General features: G+C 40.6%; 1 protein-coding gene across 1 annotated transcript; it reads right to left on the bottom strand.

Annotated features, from left to right (window-relative positions):
• Positions 1–9,686: 9,686 nt before the first annotated feature.
• On the bottom strand, positions 9,687–19,479 carry LOC112777831 (uncharacterized mitochondrial protein AtMg00860-like). The gene is made up of 3 exons (XM_025822222.1): positions 19,413–19,479; positions 9,865–10,212; positions 9,687–9,757 (listed from the first exon to the last, which is right to left on the bottom strand). Exons 1-3 carry the CDS (start codon positions 19,477–19,479, stop codon positions 9,687–9,689), a joined length of 486 nt encoding a protein of 161 aa, XP_025678007.1.
• Positions 19,480–20,102: the final 623 nt, after the last annotated feature.

Below are 20,102 nucleotides of genomic sequence, written 5' to 3'. Positions count from 1 at the left end.
ACCTTAGCACTCATTGAATATTCTTATTATTGGCCTCAAATGAGAGATGAAGTGGAGAGCTATGTGAAGACTTGTCTTGTGTGCCAACAAGATAAAATTGAAAATAAGATACCAAGTGGATTGTTGGAACCTCTACCTCCATCAGAGCGACCGTGGGAAAGTGTCTCTCTCGATTTCATCTCTGCCTTACCAAAGTCCGAGGGGTTTGGATCTATTCTCGTGGTAGTAGATCGATTTTCGAAGTATGCTACCTTTATACCCGCCCCTACTGATTGCATTGTAGAGGAGGCAGTACGACTATTCTTCAAGAATGTGGTAAAATATTGGGGATTGCCAAAGAGCATCATTAGTGATCGAGATCCATACTTCATAGGATGACTATGGACAGAGTTGTTCAAACTCCTTGGGTCGGAGCTTCATTTTTCAACAAGCTTCCATCCTCAAACCGATGGGCAGACTGAGAGAGGAATAACTTACTCGAGTGTTACTTGAGGCATTTCATAAGCTCTAATTAGAAGGATTGGATAAAACTCCTCGACATTGCTCAGTTCTCATACAATTTGCAAAGGAGTGAGTCTACAGGGAAGAGTCCATTCGAGATTGTGACTGGACAACAGCCACTTACACCTCACTCTCTTTCTTCCTCTTACTCAGGGAAGAGCCCTGGAGCTTATCATATGATTAAGTCTTGGGAAGAATAAGCAGATGTCACTCGTTCTTACCTTGACAAAGCTGCAAAGAGGATGAAGAAATGGGAAGATAAGAAGAGGAGGCATGCAAGCTATCAAGTGGGAGACAAGGTAATGATCAAACTTCTTCCACAACAATTCAAAGCCTTTCGCAAAGTTCATAAGGGTTTAATATGCAAATACGAAGGGCCATTTGAGATCATTGGACATGTTGGGGAGGTTACTTACAAAGTACAACTCCCTCCCTCTATGAAGATCCACCCAGTCTTCCATGTGAGTATGCTTAAACCATATCATAAAGACCAAGATGAACCGAGCAGAGGTGACTCGAGTCGTGCTCCGCCTATGGTAATTAGATCCTTTGATAAAGAAATCGAAGAGATCTTAGCTACTCGCATCGTGCAACGAAGAGGAGTACCACCAACTATCCAATACTTGATCAAGTGGAAAGGACTCCCGATAATCGAAGCTAGCTGGGAAACTTGTGAAGATTTGTGGCAATTCCAAGAACACCTACGGCGCTATCATGAACAGAACGTGACGAGGACGTCTACGCATTAGGTGGGGGAAAATGTCACGGTAAATTTTAGAAGGTTAGATTTAACAGTGTTTGTATAGTTTTTTAGAGTGTTTGAGAATACTCAAGATGGTTCCGGAATGTTCTAGAATGTCCTAGAAGGTTCTAGAAGACCCTGGAAGGTCATAGAGTATTCTAGAAGAGAGTAGATGTATATAGAAGTATAAAGAGTGCTATGGAATAATCTAGAAATATTTAGAAAGTTGTGGTAGGATAGATATTTGTAAAGAAGGTTCTGGATGATTAATTTGGACCGTTGATTAGATTTAATCTTAACCATCCCTTCTTCTCTTCTGAATATATAGGTTAATAACATCATCTTCTTATTCATCCCAAACACACACCAAACGAAGAAAAGAGAAGGGAGAAAGGGCCAGCAACGGGAGAAGAAGGAAGAACAAGAAGCTGAATCATCATCATCATCTTCAGTGCACATAGAAGAGCAGAAGAATGGTCTTTGATGGAGGATAATCGAAGTTAGAGACCCCCGACCACTCAATCTCTTCAACGTTCTTCCACTGGGTAAGAACCAGTGATTCCTATTCCTCTATTCTTCTTCCAATTCGAAAATTCAATCTTCATTGTGCTCCATTTTCTTTATTTAGTGACCAAACCATTCAAAAACAACCACTTACACGAGTAAGAAATTCTTCTCTTGTTCCATTTTGATTCAGCCATTTGGCCTTGATGAAGTAACAGAGCCATGAATTTGTGATTGTTAGGGTTTCTGATTCAAGATAAATAGAGGAGCAGAATTTAGTTTGTGATTTTCAAAGAAGGTAAAGGATAGGATAGATAGAATGCTATGTTTGCTGCTGTGTTTGCTTGTGATGATTGATGACTCATTATATGCTTGATTAATGAAAAGTGTATTTTGAATTCTGTTTTGATATGATACAAAAAAGTGAATGTTCAATTATGTATACATACGTGTAAAAATGTGAATTGATGATTTTAAGTTCTTGGGGCTGTACTCAACATTCTAACAACTTTGTTTAATAAAAAAGAAGATAGAATTATGGTTTTAGAAGTATTATAAGTTTAGTTGTGAAATTTGATATATGAGATTGTTAAATTACTTGATGCAGAATCTCTGCATATTTGGCAGCGACTTGAAACAAACTCTGGGAGAACTCTGGACCACTGATTTGAATAAAATTATTTTTCTGTGAAACCTTGGTGTGTTTTAAATGTCCTATAAAAATTTCAGAACTTATTGATGAGTAGATTAAAAGGAATGAATTTTTGCAAATTATTGGTTTCTGCAGAAAAGTCTATTCTCTTGTTATAGAAGCATCAACTTATAACCTACTTAACTTTTGATTCTAATAACTGATAAAGTTGAAACTAATGGCAAGTTGAAGATTTGTACGTCTATAACACCCAGTTTGAATTTTAGACCAATGCCATGTTTGACAAAATAAATATGCAGATGGGAAGGTGACTAACTTACTGACCTTTAAAAACAACGTTTTCCAAAATAGGGCTACGTTTCTAGCTGTATATCTTTTTCGTGTGACATAATATTGATCTGAAATTTGATTTGCTTGAAATCTGAACGAGTCTAAGGTCACAAATTTTGAAGGACAATTGGTTAAAATTGAATTTTTCATGAATTTATTAAAATCATTGTTCTCTGCTATTTTTATATTTTTTTAAAATAATGGCAGAATTTTGAAAATTATTATAAAATTCAATTTTGATCAGATTACCTCAAAACTAATTTCAAATTAAAGCTTTGGACCTACAAAATTACATTGTATAAGTAAATGTCTTGTACGTGAGTTTTTCACAATATATATGGGCCTTAGAAAGTCAACAGGTGCTGCGTCGGTGATCTGTATATAGCAGTCACTGTTTTGTATGCATAATTTTAGGTACAGGCATTGTCATAAACTTCAGTCTGTCGGAGACATGTGAATATAAAATTGTACAATTTCGAGGCCATTCATTATACTAATTATTAAATAGAAAGTTAGTCACCAGTAGGATGTTAAGCTAAATATTCTAAGAGGAGACTAGAAGAACATGTTAGAATTTAAAGTAGGTGCCAAGATACCAAGAAGACTTTAGCAAAAGTAATTATGCTGAAATGAAGTGTGAATATTCTGGGGAAGACCAGAATTAATTGTATAAATTAGTGGTAGCCCTGATGGACCCAGAGCAGACTGTTTACTGAGAAGGAGTGAGGTTCGCTCTGACGAAACCATAGCAGATTAGCTGGTGAGAAGGAGGAACGTATGGGGTAGGGACACCTACCGAGAAAGTTGTTTCTCTTCCAGGCGCATACCATCAAGTTGCATTACTGACTGAGTTGAGAAACCATATCCGAGCATAACCTCGGGTAACATTGGGCTGCGGATAGACGATCGATGTGTGAGCTCATGGTCTGCACTAGGGACATGCATGCATCATGTTGGTTGCGCACTTGCAAATTACTTGTGTTTGATATTGTAATTACTTTAATTGCATATATTTGTTTTCTGTTATATATAAATAAATATGTTACTCGGTTATTTTCCTTTTACTTTGTTTGACCAAAACATAGAAACCAAGACCCTAGGATCCCTTTCACCCTACTGGAACTTTAGGTTGTCACCCTTCTTTTCTTTTCTTTTTCCCCTCCCCAGATGGGATCGTCGGTGATCTTCTTTGAGATTCCTCTTATCTTGAGTTATGGAGACCCCGTGCGGGGTGGAGTCTTCATGTGGGGAACACCTAGAACCCGCATTTATGCTTTACGCGACCGTAGTTTTAGATTTTTTGTACATAGCCCATATTTTGATCCAAACATACCATACAAGTTTACCTTAGCGGAGCTACATCTTGCCGGAGGCCAGTTTCTTTTTCCTTATTCTCTCAATATGGTAGGACCGCACTACAATGTACCATTTCCAAGTTTTTTGTATGTACACAAGGCTGAACCAGATCTTACTCAGCATTTTCCGATTCCCGACTACACAGGTTTAGCCGATGCCAAATCACCCTTGGGGCACCATGTTGCAGCTGCTCAGGCCACACACTCTAATATGGCAGTGGATGTGTAACACCCTAATTAGTCTAAGCTTTACCTCGCGTCGTAGAGTAAAGATTAATCAAAGGTTATGACAATTCTAAACTCATACGTGTAATATATAAAGAAAGAATTAATATAATCTAGAAGCCCGATGAAGGATATAGCTAAAAACCAGGATTTAAAAGCGCAAAACGTACTAACGAAGCTTCTAACTTTAAGCACAAGAAAAGATACAATATAATAAAATATCATAGTATAATATCATAAGAATCTAGCCACGGCTCGCGGAGTTTAAGCCGGCTAGCCATATATATAGACAACCAGAAACTGAAGTTTAAAAGAGCTTATACAAGTTTTGTTCTCTCAAATACAAGTCTCTAGACAAAACAAAATACAAAACTGAGAGATGTATAAACAAAATAAACAAAACACTCCAAAAGGTATCATGATCCTCTGCTTCTGTCACCATCCAAGTAACTCACCGAGGTGGGTTATGACCTGCATCTGAAAAATACAACAGAAATATGGTATGAGAATCGGAGGTTCTCAGTATGGTAACAGTGCCCAATGATGTAGGATATAAGACCCCGGGACGCCAAAGGAAATCCTAAGCTCCATATCCATCAAAAAATCTCATCTTAAAGCATACTAAAACAATAAACCATATAAGCATATAAATAAACAGGGTACTCTATCTTAGGGGTTTTCTATTCTAACCAAATACCGCTGTCCCACAGCCTTCACCAACCTATCCTCCATGCGATCCCATCACCACCGCGTTCTAAACCTCCTCAATCCCAGTAGAAATCATAATTATATACAATGCAAGTAATACACAAGTAGAAGCATATAAGGCAAGTAGTCAAGTAAGTAAATAGGCATGTTGTTCAATTAGGCATACAATTATAAGTCGGCAAAGAGAACAAACTGATAGAAAATGCACATGATGAATGCCTGTCCTACTGGCTGTGATATCACATTGTCGGTTCAACTGCCAACCCGACACATCTCCATGGAGATGTCGCCCTTCGGAATCATCATTGAGAACCCTCAAGATATAGTGCTCGGATCACTATCTAGGGTTTTGCGCCCGCACGCTCAATTGATCCAGAGGGATGCGAGCGGGATACTCTTGCCACGGACCTCACATCTCAACGCAAGTGGGACGAACCACCGCCCTTACGCCGCTGCCGCCACCTCGGCAGGCGGGATCCAACCGCCGTCCCTACCGGGCACATAGCGTCTCATCAATCTCAGAATAAAATAGCAGTTCGATGGTTTTTCAGAAAACATTTTCAATACATCGGTGGTTCCTCATCACACATTCGAGTCCTCGACTCATCTCAACCACTGTCAATTCACATTTCCATTACGAACTCAATAGTTCCTCAATTCTCATCTTATACATCAACCACTGATCACATACTATCGATCCATCCTCAGTACACCAGAAACCTAGGCCTCCGTTTTCTAAGTTTTCCAAATAATATCATCTAAAACCCTTAAGTTCTTTCCCATGTTTTAAATGTCCAAAACTAGGCCCTAAGAGTCTTAAAATGGTGTTAGAGAAGCTTGCAATCTTGTTAGAAAGGTGAAATAGTTGAAAACAAAGTTAAATTTAAGAAACAAGACGTGTGCGTACGCACAGGGGTGTGTGTGCGCACGCCCTGGAGAAGTTTTAAAGAGTGTGTGTCTGCATAGAGGTGTGCGTACCCACTGGTACTAAAATTCACAATGTCTGTTCGCTCGCACAAGTTGTGATAGCACCCTCAACAGACTAGCCTTCCCAACGTGTGCGTGCGCACAGGGCTGTGCGTACGCACAGGTTGCAATTCCTCATTCGTATGTGTGTGCACAAGCTGTGTTAGCACTGTGAACAGCGAGCCTTCCACTGCGTGTGTGTACATACAGGTTTGTACGTGCGCACAGGCTAAAATTTTTGCAGGGTTGTGCGTGTGCACATACCAGAAATCACAATTTTGCAACTTTGCAGAATTTCAGATTTTTACCCCAATCTTTGAATGATCATAACTTCCTCTACGAAATTCCAATTTTTACAAACTTTATATCAAATTGAAGAGTTTTCAATAAGCTTTAATGTCAAGAAATTTTCAATCAATTTTGAAAACCGAGGCATAAGTTATGATCAGAGAAAATTTACCAAATTTTCCTTTTTACCAAAAACCACAAGTGCTCCAATTTTTCAAATTCTCAAACCACATCCAACCAAAACAATACCAAACCCCTATTTATGACACATTCTACCCTCTTGGGTTAAATTCATCATTTATACAATCTTTCCATCTCAATTCACTATTCTCACCCATCAACATCAAAAGTGCAATACCACAATCAATCCCCATTCAACTTTTCCAACCACATTACCAAATTATCAACATCAATATTACATATATCAACACAAATTACTTTTCAACTTCACATAATCGTTCATCCTCATCATAACATTATCAATCATCATGAACAAACTCAAAAATCATTAATCAATCATAAATCATCACATATCATTATTCAACTACTCAACAACCATTTTAATTAAAATCTATCCTATGGGTCACTAGCCTAAGTGTCCATGAATATTATATACTACATAGAGAAAACCGAAACCATACCTTAGCCAATTCTCTATATGCACCAAAACCCAAATTTGAGCATAATATCAACTTTTCACCAAAATCCAAGCTTCCAATTCCACCTCAACAAGCACCAACAAGTTCCAATAGCTCCCAATTCAAAATAATCAAGCTATATATATACATAAACCATCAAAAATCAACCTAGGGCTCAATTTAAACATAATCTTGCAAAGGTTCAAGAGCTCTTACCTTTCCTAATAGCTTTGGGAGCCAAAACGCAATGCTAAACAAGGATTAGAGTGAATCTAAACACCAAAAAATCACAAAATCTCACTTAATCAAAACCTTAAAACTCGAAATATAAAGAGAAGAACTGAGAGGGATTGGAGCTTTCTTACCAGTTTCTTATATGGGTCTTGTAGACCTCTTCACAAGGAACACATAGCAACAAATGGTGCGGCGATTGGAGCTCTATAGCTCAAGATATGAGCTTGTGAAGATGGAAGTGAATAGTGCTCAATCTCTTTTCCTTCTTCTCTCAATTTCTGATGTGTGTTGTGTTTATGAGAGGGTAAGGGTTCATTAATGAGCCCTTATATATGTTAGGCTTGGGCCAAACTTGGGCCCGGTCCAACTCGTTAGCGTTTTTAGTCCGTTTGGCCTAACTTCGGGCCAAACCTTTAAAATTAAAGCCCGATTTTTGACTTCTAATATTTTTCTAAGGTTTTTGACTGTTTTCACTTTTTCTTGGCAGCACCGGGCAGACTTAAACCGGTTCAACCAGTTCGACTGCCAGTTTGCAGTTTTTCATGGTTTTTTGCAGAAAACACGTTTTCTAACTCAGAAAAACCTACTGAGTCCAAAAATTACATTTAAATCCTCAAATTCTCACTCCAACTTTTCAGAATCTAGTTTGGGCAATATTAATTACTTAATTAAATGATTAATTAAGCTCAATTCTTACATTCTCCCCACCAAATAAGAAATTTTGCCCTCAAAATTTAGTGATTACCTGAGAATACCTCGGGATGATCTTTTCACATCTCAGACTCCAATTCCCAAGTATGCTCTTCAACTCCTACTCGCTCCCAAGCAACGTTAACCAATGAAACTTCCTTTCCTCACAGCTTCTTCACACTATTGTCGTTGATTCTCACTGGCGTCACTTGGAAGGTCAAATTTTCCCTTAACTCGACCGATTCAGGCTCCAACACATGAACCACATCCGACGTGTACTTGTGGAGCTGTGACACGTGGAATACATCATGCAAGTTAGACAAGTGAGGTGGCAAGGCTACTTGATATGCCACCGGTCCGAATCGTCTTAGAATCTCGAACGGTCCGATGAACCTCGGATTCAACTTCTTGGTCTTAATTGTTCTTCCAATCCCAGCTGTCTGTGTAACCCTCAGGAATACATGTTCTCCCACTTCAAATCTAACGGTTTCCTTCTCTGGTCTGCATAACTCTTCTGTCGACTCTGAGCAGTTAACATCCTTGCACGAATCTTCTTAATGTTCTCAGTAGTTTCTACTACCAAATTAGGACCCAAGACGCTTACTTCACCCGATTCATACCAACAAAGTTGAGATTGGCACTTCCGTCCATACAAGGCCTCATACGGAGCCATCCCAATGCTCACATGAAAGCTATTATTGTACACAAACTCCACCAATGGCATGTAACGGTCCCAACTTCCGGGTTGATCCAATACACATGCTTTCAGTAGATCCTCCAATGTCTGAATAATCCTTTCTGACTGTCCATCTATTTGTGAGTGATATGTTGTACTGAGACACAGCTTCATACCGAAAGTTCTTTGGAAAGCTCCCCAAAATCTTGACGTGAATCGAGGATCACGATCTGACACTATGCTCGACGGCACACCGTGCAACCTGACTATTTCCTTAATGTACAATCTTGCTAACTCTTCCATAGAACAGTTTACTCGGAAAGGAAGAAAATAAGCGGATTTGGTTAAGCGATCCACGATCACGCAAACCGCATTAAATCCCAACCTAGTCCTTGGTAACTCGGTCACAAAATCCATTGCAATTCCTTCCCATTTCCACTGAGGAATGTCAAGTGGCTATACCATCCCCGACGGTTTCTGATGCTCTATCTTTACTTTCTACAATGTCAAACACTTGGATACCACTGTAGCCATATCACCTTTCATCCCAGGCCACCAGCACATCTTCTTTAAGTCATAACACATCTTCGTGCTTCCGAGATGAATGGAAAACCCACTGTTATAAGCTTCTGACAACAAGTCTTGTCTCAAACTTCCGACATCCGATATGCAAATTCTCCCTTTGTACCTCCATAATCCTTCATCATCCTTGATGAATTCTCCAAGCCTCTTCTCACCAACTGGTTGAAATAGTTGCTGAAGCTTTTGCTCATTTTGCTAAGCCCTCTGAATCTCCGTCTTAAACGTACTTGAGATCTGTAATTGATTCAAATAAGCTCTTCCGGAAACTTCACTAATATCTAGCTTAAGATCCACAAACTTATCCACTAACTCCTCTTCCTTGATCCGCATCCAAGCTATGGTTAAAGATCTCTGACTCAATGCGTCTACTACCACATTCACCTTTCCAGGATGATAACTCAGTTCAAAATTATAGTCCTTAAGCAACTCCATCCACCTCCTCTGATGCATATTAAGCTCTTTCTGATCAAAGTTGTACTTGAGACTCTTATAATCAGAAAAGACGCTAAACCTTACTCCGTACAAATGGTGTCTCCAAATCTTCAATGCAAACACAATCGCCGCTAATTCCAAATCATGAGTTAGGTAGTTCACCTCATGCGGTATCAGCTAACGTGATGTGTAAGCCACCACATTCCGGTGTTGCATCAACACGCAACCCAGACCCTACAAGGAAGCATTACAGTACACTTCGAATGGTTCATGCGGTTCCGACAAGATTAAAACAGGTGCTGAAGTTAACTTCTGCTTCAAAGTTTTAAAACTCTCTTTACACTTCAACGTCCATACAAATGGCACTTCCTTCTTTGTCAACTTTGTCAGTGGTAGTGCAATCCGGGAGAATCCTTCAATGAATCTACAGTAATATCTGGCTAAGCTCAAAAAGCTTCTAACTTCCATCACAGTCGTCGGTCTTTCCCATTCCATCACTGCTTCCATCTTAGAAGGATCTACAGCTATTCCTCCTTTGCTCACCACATGGCTTAAGAATTTCACTTCCTCCTTCCAAAACTCGCACTTGGACAACTTAGCATATAACTTCCGCTCCTTTAAGATTTGCAACACAATCCTTAAGTGTTCCTCATGCTCCTTCGCCGTCTTAGAGTAAACCAAGATGTTGTCTATGAAAACCACCACGAATTTGTCCAAAAAGGGATGAAAGACTTTGTTCATGTAATCCATGAAAACAGCAGGTGCATTTGATAAACCACTATTTTATGGTTTATATTGTGTTTAATTGTGTGGTTTTATCATGATCCTTACCCACTTATTCATTAATTTAGCATGCATTTATATTTCCTTCCTGAAATAATTACATGATTGAAAACTGCTTCCTAGTGACTTTTAATTATGCATTTTAATTCTCCTTTATTCCATTCGATGCTGTAATCTGTGTGTTAAGTGTTTCAGGCTTTATAGGGCATGAATGAGTTGGAGATTGGAAAGGAAGCTAGCAAAAATGGAAGGAACATGAGAAATTGAGGAGATAACCAGTGAGAAGTGACGCGGCCGCGTGACTCACGCGTTCACGCGAAAGAGGAGAAATCGCAGTGACGCAGCTACATGGCTAACGCGACCGCGTGGATTGGAAAAGCACAAGTGATGCGGAAGCGTGGACGACGCGAACACGTGGCAGGGAAAAACGCGAATGACGCGTCCGCATGGATGATGCGATCGCGTGACGTGCACGATCTGCATAATCTGCAGAATTCGCTGGGGGGCAATTTTGGACCCTATTTTGACCCAGTTTTCGGCCCAGAACAGCAGACTAGAGCCAGAGAACATGCAGAAACCAGGGATAACATTCATTCTACACAGTTTTAGTTTTAGATCTAGTTTTTACTCCTCCTCTAGGTTTTTCTCTCTACACATTCATAGTTCTTAGGATTTTATTTTTCTACCACTTTTTGCATTGGGATACTGAGAAGAGTTATTACCTCATCAAGACTTCGTCATTCTAGTTCGTTTTCTTTACTTGGCTTTACTCTTCCATGTCCTTTGCTTTGTTTAATTTTACCATTGGAATATTTTTAGGATTATTTAATACACGGATTACTTTTATTTTTAATTGATTATTTTGATTTTTATTTACAATGTCTTTCTTTAATTCCTTTTCATACGTTATGAATTTTACATTCACAATGAGCGAGTAGTTCCCTAACTTGATGGGGAGTTGATTGAAGGGAGCCCTTGAGTTGGAAGGCTTAAAAGAAAGATTGTAATTGGGTTTATTGTTGGATTGCCCTCTAGTCACTAACACCAATCCCTTTTAATTAAGTGGGTTGCAACTTGTGAACGGACGTAGCATTCTAACTTGTTTGACTTTCTCTTACCTAGTAAGAGATAACTAAACAGGATAACCTTTAATTATCAATTAATCTAGAGAGTAATCCAACAATAATGGGGCTTCCAACTAATCAACTCCCAGTCAAGGCTTTTATTTACATTATTCAAATTCTCCAATTTAAATTCCTGTTTACTCAACTCAAACCTTTTTGAAAACATCTGATTAATAAAATAGCACACTTTTTTGCAACTCGTTGGGAGACGACCTGGGATTCATACTCCCAGTATTTTAATTTTAAATTTCTGTGACACCTTTCTAAATTGATAAGTGGATTTCTGGCGAGTTAAGAACTATACTTGCAACGTATATATTTTAATAATTTTTAATTCGCCAATTTCTGCTCGCATCAATTTTTGGCGCCGTTGCCGGGGAGTTGCAACAGTGTGCTAATTTATTGATTGGTATTTATTTTTATTGCAATTTTTCTTTTCATTCTATCACTATGAGCTGTACGTTTCTTTCGTTAAATGACGCGTTCACTTCCTGATCCAAGCATGCTAGTATTTGACCCTGAAATTGAAAGAACTCTTTCACGTATAAGGCAAGCTCGACGTCGGCGACTCCTCTTTGAGGACGAACCTGAACCGTCATCTAAGGAAGAAACAAGCTCCCTCTCTACTGATCCAGTTCATTTACGTGCAGGTGACATGGCAGCACCCAGAAGAGTCACTATCCAGGAGGAAGGAGCCCCTGATTTTACGCTCCAACCATTTCAGGCACACCACCCAGCAGTAGTTGTAGATTTTGAAATAAAGTCTTCACTACTCAACTTGATGCCCAAGTTTCATGGCTTACCTGCTCAAGAGCCTATCAAGCATCTTAGGGATTTCCAGACTGCTTGTTCTACTGTTAAGCGTGATGGCACTGATGAAATCTCTATTCTGTTGAAAGTCTTTCCGTTTTCTCTGGAGGGAAAGGCAAGAGAGTGGTACTACACTCAACCCGTAACAACTGTTTCCAACTGGGATACACTTAGGAGAGAGTTTCTGGATAAATTCTTTCCAACTAAAGTTGCCGATAAGCTGAGGAATGATATGTCTATGATCGTTCAGGATAAATCTGAGACCCTCTATGAATACTTGGAATGCTTTAATAATCTTCGAGACGCATGCCCCCATCATATGATTGACAAGATAGTGTTGCTCGTCTACTTTACACAGGGTTTGAAATCTCAAGATAGGACCACACTAGAAGGTGCTAGCAATGGTTCTATGAAAAAGTACAAGACTACGGAAGAAGCATGGCAATTGATCAGTGACTTAGTTGACTCTACTAGGAATCATAGGCAGAGACAAAGTCGGTCAAGAGCTGTTGCAGTGGTATCCACTAGTAAAGAGACTGCTGCTATAGCTCAGAGCTTATGTGAAATGACTAACTTGCTGAAGCAGATGCAACTGAATCAATAACAGCCTCAGCAAGTTCAGCCTTCTCCACCATAGCACAACCAGCAGTTGGTTCCACAAAGAGTATGCAGAATCTGTGCAGATTACAGTCACTATACCGATGAATGTCCGCAACTCCAACCAGAAGACAACACTGTAGCAGCCACTCATAACTTTCATGACCGCCCCAATCAAGGGTACAATCAAGGTGGCAACTATAACCAAGGATGGCAGGATAACTCTAACCAAGGTTGGAGAGACAATTCTAACCAGGGTTAGAGGGACAATTATAACAGAGGAGGCAGAGATAATAATAGAAATCAGAGGTGGAATAACAATAACAACTTCAGGCAGCAGTATCAGAATTAGTCCTACAGAGCACCTCATTTAAGACAGCCTCAAGCATCTCAGCAGACCTCTCAGATCACTTACCCCTCTTCATCTCCTAATGATGAGTTACTACAATCCATTGATCGGAGACAACAGGCCATGGAAAACAATTTTACTTCTACTCTGAATGGTTTGAATTCTACTTTGCAAGCCCTTGTCTCACAGATTGGATCAATGAACAACTCCAACAACCAGTCCTCAAGCTCTGGTGGACTTTCCTCTCAACCATTACCCAACCTAAAGGGTGGTATTAATGCCATCACCCTAAGGTCCGGAACCACATTGCAAGAGAGAAATCAGGAAGAGCCAACTCCATCTGAACACACCTCAGCTGAAGAGGTAGTGGAAATAGAAGATGTTGAAGAAGAAAAGAGCATGCAAGACATGGCTGAAGAAGAAGACACCAAATTACAGGAAGAAGCAACAAAGGGTGCAAACACTATAGAGGACACCGTTCCTATTCTATTTCCACAACTTGCAAGGAAGCCCAGGAAGTAGTTGGAACCTGATCCCAAAATGGTAGAAATATTCAAAAAGGTTGAGGTAACTGTTCCCCTTTTTGATGTCATTCAACAGGTACCTAAATATGCAAAGTTTCTAAAAGATTTGTGCATACATAAAGACAAAATTAATGAATTAGAAACTATCCCTTTAGGAAGTTCTATATCTGCTTTAATGGGAAATATACCTGAAAAATGTAGTGATCCAGGTCCATGCATGGTTAACTGTACAATTGGAGGTGTGATATTTTCTGACTGCATGTGTGATTTACGAGCATGTGTTAGTATAATGCCTTTATCTGTATATGATGTTTTGAGGCTCCCTCCCTTAAAAAGGTCGGCAGCTCGTTTTGTGTTAGCAGATAAAAGTATTATTACAGTGGCTGGAGTTGCTAAAGATGTATTACTGGGCATTAAAGGTCTCACTTTTCCCATTGATTTTTACATCCTGGAGATGCCCCAAAATGACTCAGAGAAGCCATCGTCTATCCTACTCGGATGACCTTTCTTGAAGACCTCGAAGTTCAAATTAGATGCTTTTGTAGGCACATACTCTTTTGAAATAGACGGCCGAGTAGTAAGCTTCAATCTGAATGGAGTTATGAAGCACCCTCCAGAAGATCGTTCTATCTTCCAGTATGACATCATAGATGAAACCGTAGCTGAAGTTCACCAGGAAGAGTTTGAAGATAAGTACATAGGACAAGGTCCAAGTATGGGGAATTCCGAGGACAATGCAGGCACTCTACCAATGCCACCAGTTCCAGATAATCCAGAGCCAGACCATGATCAGAAGTTAGAATTGAAACCCCTCCATCCACACCTCAAATATGCTTACCTCGAGGACAAGCAGAAGTTTCCAGTTATCATTGCACAGGACCTCACTTCTCAGCAGGAAGAGCAGTTACTTAGTGTGCTGAGGAAGCACAAGAAAGCAATTGGCTGGAGTTTAGCAAACATAGTAGGCATCAACCCTCAAGTTTGTGAGCACAAGATATTTTTAGAAGAAGGAGCAAGACCTGTTCGTCAACCACAAAGAAGATTGAACCCCACTATTTTAGAGGTTGTCAAGAAGGAAGTGACCAGACTATTAGAGGCAGGTATTATCTACCCCATCTCAGACAGTGAATGGATGAGCCCAGTGCAAGTGGTGCCCAAGAAGTCTGGAGTCACTACAGTGAAGAATGAGCATGGAAAGCTCATAGCAACCAGAGTACAGAATGTTTGGAGGGTCTGCATTGATTACAGGCGTCTCAACCAAGCTACTCGTAAGGATCACTACCCTCTTCCATTCATTGATCAAATATTGGATCGCCTGTCAGGTAAATCACATTATTGCTTTTTAGATGGTTACACAGGCTATTGTTAGATTCATATAGCTCATGAGGATCAGGAAAAGACTATCTTTACATGTCCCTTTGGGACTTATGCTTACAAGAGAATGCCATTTGGCCTGTGCAATGTACCAGCTACCTTCCAGAGGTGCATGATGAGTCTTTTCTCTGATCTTATTAAGGACTGTATGGAGGTTTTTATGGACGATTTTAGCATTTATGGTGATTCTTTTAACCTTTGCTTAGATAGTTTATCTAGAGTATTAGATAGATGTGTCAGTACAAACCTTGTATTGAATTTTGAAAAATGTCATTTTATGGTTAAACAAGGAATCGTACTGGGACATGTTGTATCTAATACTGGCATTTCTGTAGATCCAGCAAAGGTGGATGTTATTTCTAGTTTGCCTTACCCCTCTTCTGTGAGGGAAGTCCATTCGTTCCTTGGACATGCAGGTTTTTACCGAAGATTCATTAAGGAATTTAGTAAGGTAGCACTTCCCCTATCCAGATTACTGCAGAAAAATATTGAGTTCGAGTTCAGTGAGGATTGCAAACAAGTGTTTGACAAGCTGAAAACCGCCTTGACTCAAGCTCCAATTGTGAGAGGACCAGATTGGAGCCAGCCGTTTGAAATCATGTGCGATGCTTCCAACCATGCAGTAGGAGCAGCGCTGGCTCAGCGTGAAGGTAAGGATCCTTTTGTTATTGCTTATGCGTCTAAGACTTTAGACACTGCCCAGTCCAATTATACTACTACTGAGAAAGAGCTTCTTGCTATTGTTTTTGCTCTGGATAAATTCCGAGCTTATTTACTTGGTACTAGAGTAGTAGTGTATTCGGACCATGCAGCTTTAAAGTATCTATTAGCTAAAAAGGAGTCCAAATCAAGGCTCATATGTTGGATACTGCTATTACAAGAATTTGATTTAGAAATAAAGGATAGGAGTGGTAACCAGAATCTAGTGGCAGACCACTTGAGTCGCCTTGAGCACATTAAGGTTGATTCTACTCCTATAGATGATAATTTTCCATTTGATAACCTGCAAGCAGTATCTGAGGTAGTCCCTTGGTACGCACCTGTAGCTAATTATCTAGTTAGCCGCACATTTCCTCCACACTTTTATAAGCATCAAAGGGACATGCTGAAAAGCGAGTCTAAATATTATATATGGGATGACCCATATTTATGGAGATGTGGCGCTGATCAGGTAATTAGATGTTGTGTGCCTCAATCAGAATTCCAGCCCATTTTAGAGGCATGTCACTCATCTGAGAGTGGAGGACATTTTGGCCCTCAAAGAACAGCTAGAAAGATCTTAGACTATGGATTCTGGTGGCCTACTCTTTTTAGAGACGCTGCTGAGTTTTGTAAATTTTGTCTCCCATGCCAAAAATTTGGTAATATATCTAGGAGGGATGAGATGCCTCAACAAATTATGCTTTTCTGTGAAATTTTTTATGTTTGGGGCATTGACTTCATGGGTCCATTTCCAAATTCTAATGGTTATTTTTATATATTGTTAGCTGTGGATTACGTTTCCAAATGGGTGGAAGCAATTCCTACCCGCACTGATGATGCTAACACTATTCTTTCCTTTGTGAGAAACCATATTATTTGCCGCTTTGGATCACCACGAGCAATCGTGAGCGATCAAGGCACCCATTTTTGTAACAAGAGACTAACAGGATTAATGAAGAAGCATGGGATAATTCATAAGGTTGCAACAGCATACCATCCTCAGACCAATGGGCAAGCCGAGGTGTCAAACAGAGAGATAAAGCGTATCTTGCAGAAGATAGTCAAACCTCATAGAAAAGACTGGAGCACCAGGCTACAAGATGCACTATGGGCATATAGGACATCATATAAAACACCCATTGGGATGAGTCCTTTCCGCTTAGATGGAAAAGCTTGTCATCTCCCAGTTGAAGTAGAGCACAGAGCCTTTTGGGCAGTCAAGGAGTGCAACATGGGAATTGAGACAGCTGGAGCTGAAAGGAAGTTGCAACTGCAAGAACTGGAGAGCCTTCGCCTAGAAGCTTTTGAGAACTCAAGAATATACAAGGAGAAGATGAAGGTTGTACATGATCAGCACATCAAGAAAAAAGAGTTCCAACCTAGGGATTTAGTCCTCCTTTACAAATTTCGACTGAGGCTCATGCCAGGCAAGTTGAGATTAAGATGGGACGGTCCATACAGAGTAGAGAAGGCCGAACCATACGGAGTTTATCACCTAAGCCATCCTTCAAGCTCTGAACTTATCAAAGTTAATAGACAACGTCTGAAGCTGTACCATGGCGAGAAGATGCAGAAAAACAAGGAGCTTGAGATCTTCCTCTTGGAAGATCCCCACTTAGCAGAAGATTGAGCTAGTGGAGCCCCTAATTTACGAACGTTAAAGCAAAGTGCTAGGTGGGAGACAACCCACCATGGTATGATCGTTCTTTTCTTTATTTTTAGCTTTTCCTATTCAATAACTCTTCTCTTTATCAGTACTTTCGTGCATCTGCATTTACATACTTTTAGTTCTAAAAAAAATGCCACACGATGCGACCGCATCAGCGATGCGTCCGCGTCGAAAGGAGAGGGGAGAAAATAAAAACGAACAGAGAGTCACGCTGGAGCGTGGCTGGAGGCATGCCAGTGGCACAAATCGTCCCATGTGACCGCGTCGTTGACGCGTCCGCGTCACATGGGATAATGGCCTCCCACGCGACCGCGTGCCCCAAGCGGCCGCCTGCCCTGATTTTCGACGTAAAAAGGGTGCACAACAAGTTATTGTGCGAGAGTGGTGCTGGATTGGTGCTGGACACACAATCCCTATCACACGACCGCGTCGCCGACGCGTCCGCGTCATTCCTTTCTGAAGCCCACTCACGCGATCGCATGCCCCAGGTGATCGCGTCACCCCAAATTTGGCAAATATATCAATTCAAACAGAGAGTTGTGCAGGCGCGAGGCTGCACTCACGCCAGAAGCATAACATGGGTCACGCGACCGCGTGATCGACGCGACCGCGTCAACTGAATTAAAGGGAACGCGTGCCCCACACGACCGCGTCGCTTGCGCCGCACAGCTCAACCCAAATTGCCAAAATATCTTATCTTTCTCTTCTCCAAATTCTAATTTTTCTTTTCCCTTCTTATTTCTTCCTTCTCCCTTCTTCCTTCTTCCCTCCTTCTCACTTTTTACTTTCTCTCTCCCTTCCCACCATTATCAAGGTTTTTCTTCTCTTCTTCCCTTTTAACTTTTCTATTCTTCTTCTTTATTTATGTTTTCTTCTTCCTTCTTCTTTCTTTTTAATTTCTTTGCATATGTTTTCTTTTTCTTTCTTTTCCCTTTTTGTTGGTGTTAGAATTTATTTGGTCATTGTGGATTGTTTCATAATTGTTTGGCAATTATATTTTTTTAAAGGGGTTGCTTGCATGTTCAATTTATTATTTTCATTGGATTATTTACCATGCATGCTATGTGTTTGTGAAAAAGCCCGTATGACATTATGCACTTTTCTACATTATCATATCTTACTATTCAATGCATGCTTTTCACAAATTCCCTTTTACTATTTTATTAATTGCATTTAATTGCCAATACAAACGTGATAGTTTGTTACGAAGTGATGCTTGATCTATGCTACTCATGCCCTTGCCGGCATGCCAATAAACATCTTGCATCTACTTCCCTATCGTGCACTTATTCTATTCCCTTTCTTGATCTTTTCACATGTTGTCATGACCATGTGTTTATTTCATTCATCTTTACCGTGCACTGATTATCACTCACTCAATCCCCTTCCTTTCTTTATCGCTTTAGATTTAACTTACTTTCTCTTCCCTTTTTTAGAATGGCCACCAAGAAAGGCAAAGAGAAAGCTACCCCTAAACCCACCGCAAGGAAAGGAACGAAGAGATCATTAGTGGCAGAGCCTTCTTCAACTGCAGTCAAGCCCTCAACAAAAAGAATTAAAAGGATTATCAAGGTTGATGAAAAGGAAAGAGCCTTCCCAGCAAAGGACACTGCACGATTCCCAAATCGCTACTGTGAGCAGATATTTCCTATTCTGGCAGCTCAAAATTACAACAATGAACACCTTCTTATCCTTCCGCCTCGTATTGCTGAATTTGTTGAGCCACAAACTGCACAAAGACATTGGGGATTCTTACAGAGACAGCCACGACAGGTTAATCTTTCTTGGGTTATTGAGTTCTACTCCAACTTCCACCTGCTGACTCTGCTGTCCATTTATTTACGCCAGAAGCAAGTTCCCATTACAGAAGAGGCCATTCAGCAAGCCTTAGATCTCCCCCTGCTCCAGAAGGATTAGACGCTTTTCAGAAAGCCGCGATCAAGCGCCAGGCATACACCTTTAACTGGGATGCTGTTCTCAGAGTTATCGCTCGACCTGGCAGTAGATGGATCTTTGGATACCATCGTTCCCATCCTAAGGGAATCTCGGCTTCCGCACTCACCTTAGAGGCTCACGTATGGGCACAGATTATGTCCCATTACGTCTTCCCGAGTACTTATGAGTCCCCCTTCACGGCAGACATGGCCGTTCTACTATGGTGCATCCTCACAGACCAGCCTCTTAATTTACCAAGACATATCCGGAATGCTATGGAACATGTGCAGATCGCGGGCAACCTACCTTTCCCCGCATTGGTCTCTGATCTTATCTCAGCAGCCGAAGTATCCTACAGAGCTGGAGACACCAAAACCATTCTTCCACGGGATGATCAGTATGTCCCTAACGGGAGATATCTCAGGCCACAACTTGCCACTACCAGCCAGTCCACAGAGGATGCTACAGCTCCTCAACCATCTACTAGTCAGCTGCTGCACCAAATACTGAAGCGATTGGACTAACAAGAAAAGAAAGCAAAGCTCCGAGAGTGCCGCAACCACCGCCGTTTCAAATACCTCAAGGAGCTACTTACAGGCAATCACCGACCCAATGACGATCCAGGCACTCCGGACTCCACTTCTTTCACCAACACAGGGAGCCACGACTGTCTCGACTGTGGAGACACTGCCACCAGCCCACCACTGTTCCT

Source organism: Arachis hypogaea, chromosome 3 (genome assembly GCF_003086295.3).
Source record: "Arachis hypogaea cultivar Tifrunner chromosome 3, arahy.Tifrunner.gnm2.J5K5, whole genome shotgun sequence".
In the NCBI taxonomy this organism is placed as follows: Eukaryota; Viridiplantae; Streptophyta; class Magnoliopsida; order Fabales; family Fabaceae; genus Arachis; species Arachis hypogaea.
This window is presented reverse-complemented; position numbering and strand designations above follow the sequence as displayed.

Bases quoted from the DNA above. Each gene is read 5' to 3' on its own strand.
- LOC112777831 (XM_025822222.1), bottom strand. From the start codon at position 19,479: ATGGTATCCAAAGATCCATCTACTGCCAGGTCGAGCGATAACTCTGAG. The intron at 10,213-19,412 runs GTGTATGCCTGG...TGGTTTTCATAG, and splicing joins GAACAGCATCCCAGTTAAAG to ACAACATCTTGGTTTACTCT. The intron at 9,758-9,864 runs GTAAAGAGAGTT...GCTTCCTTGTAG, and splicing joins ATTTGTATGGACGTTGAAGT to GGTCTGGGTTGCGTGTTGAT.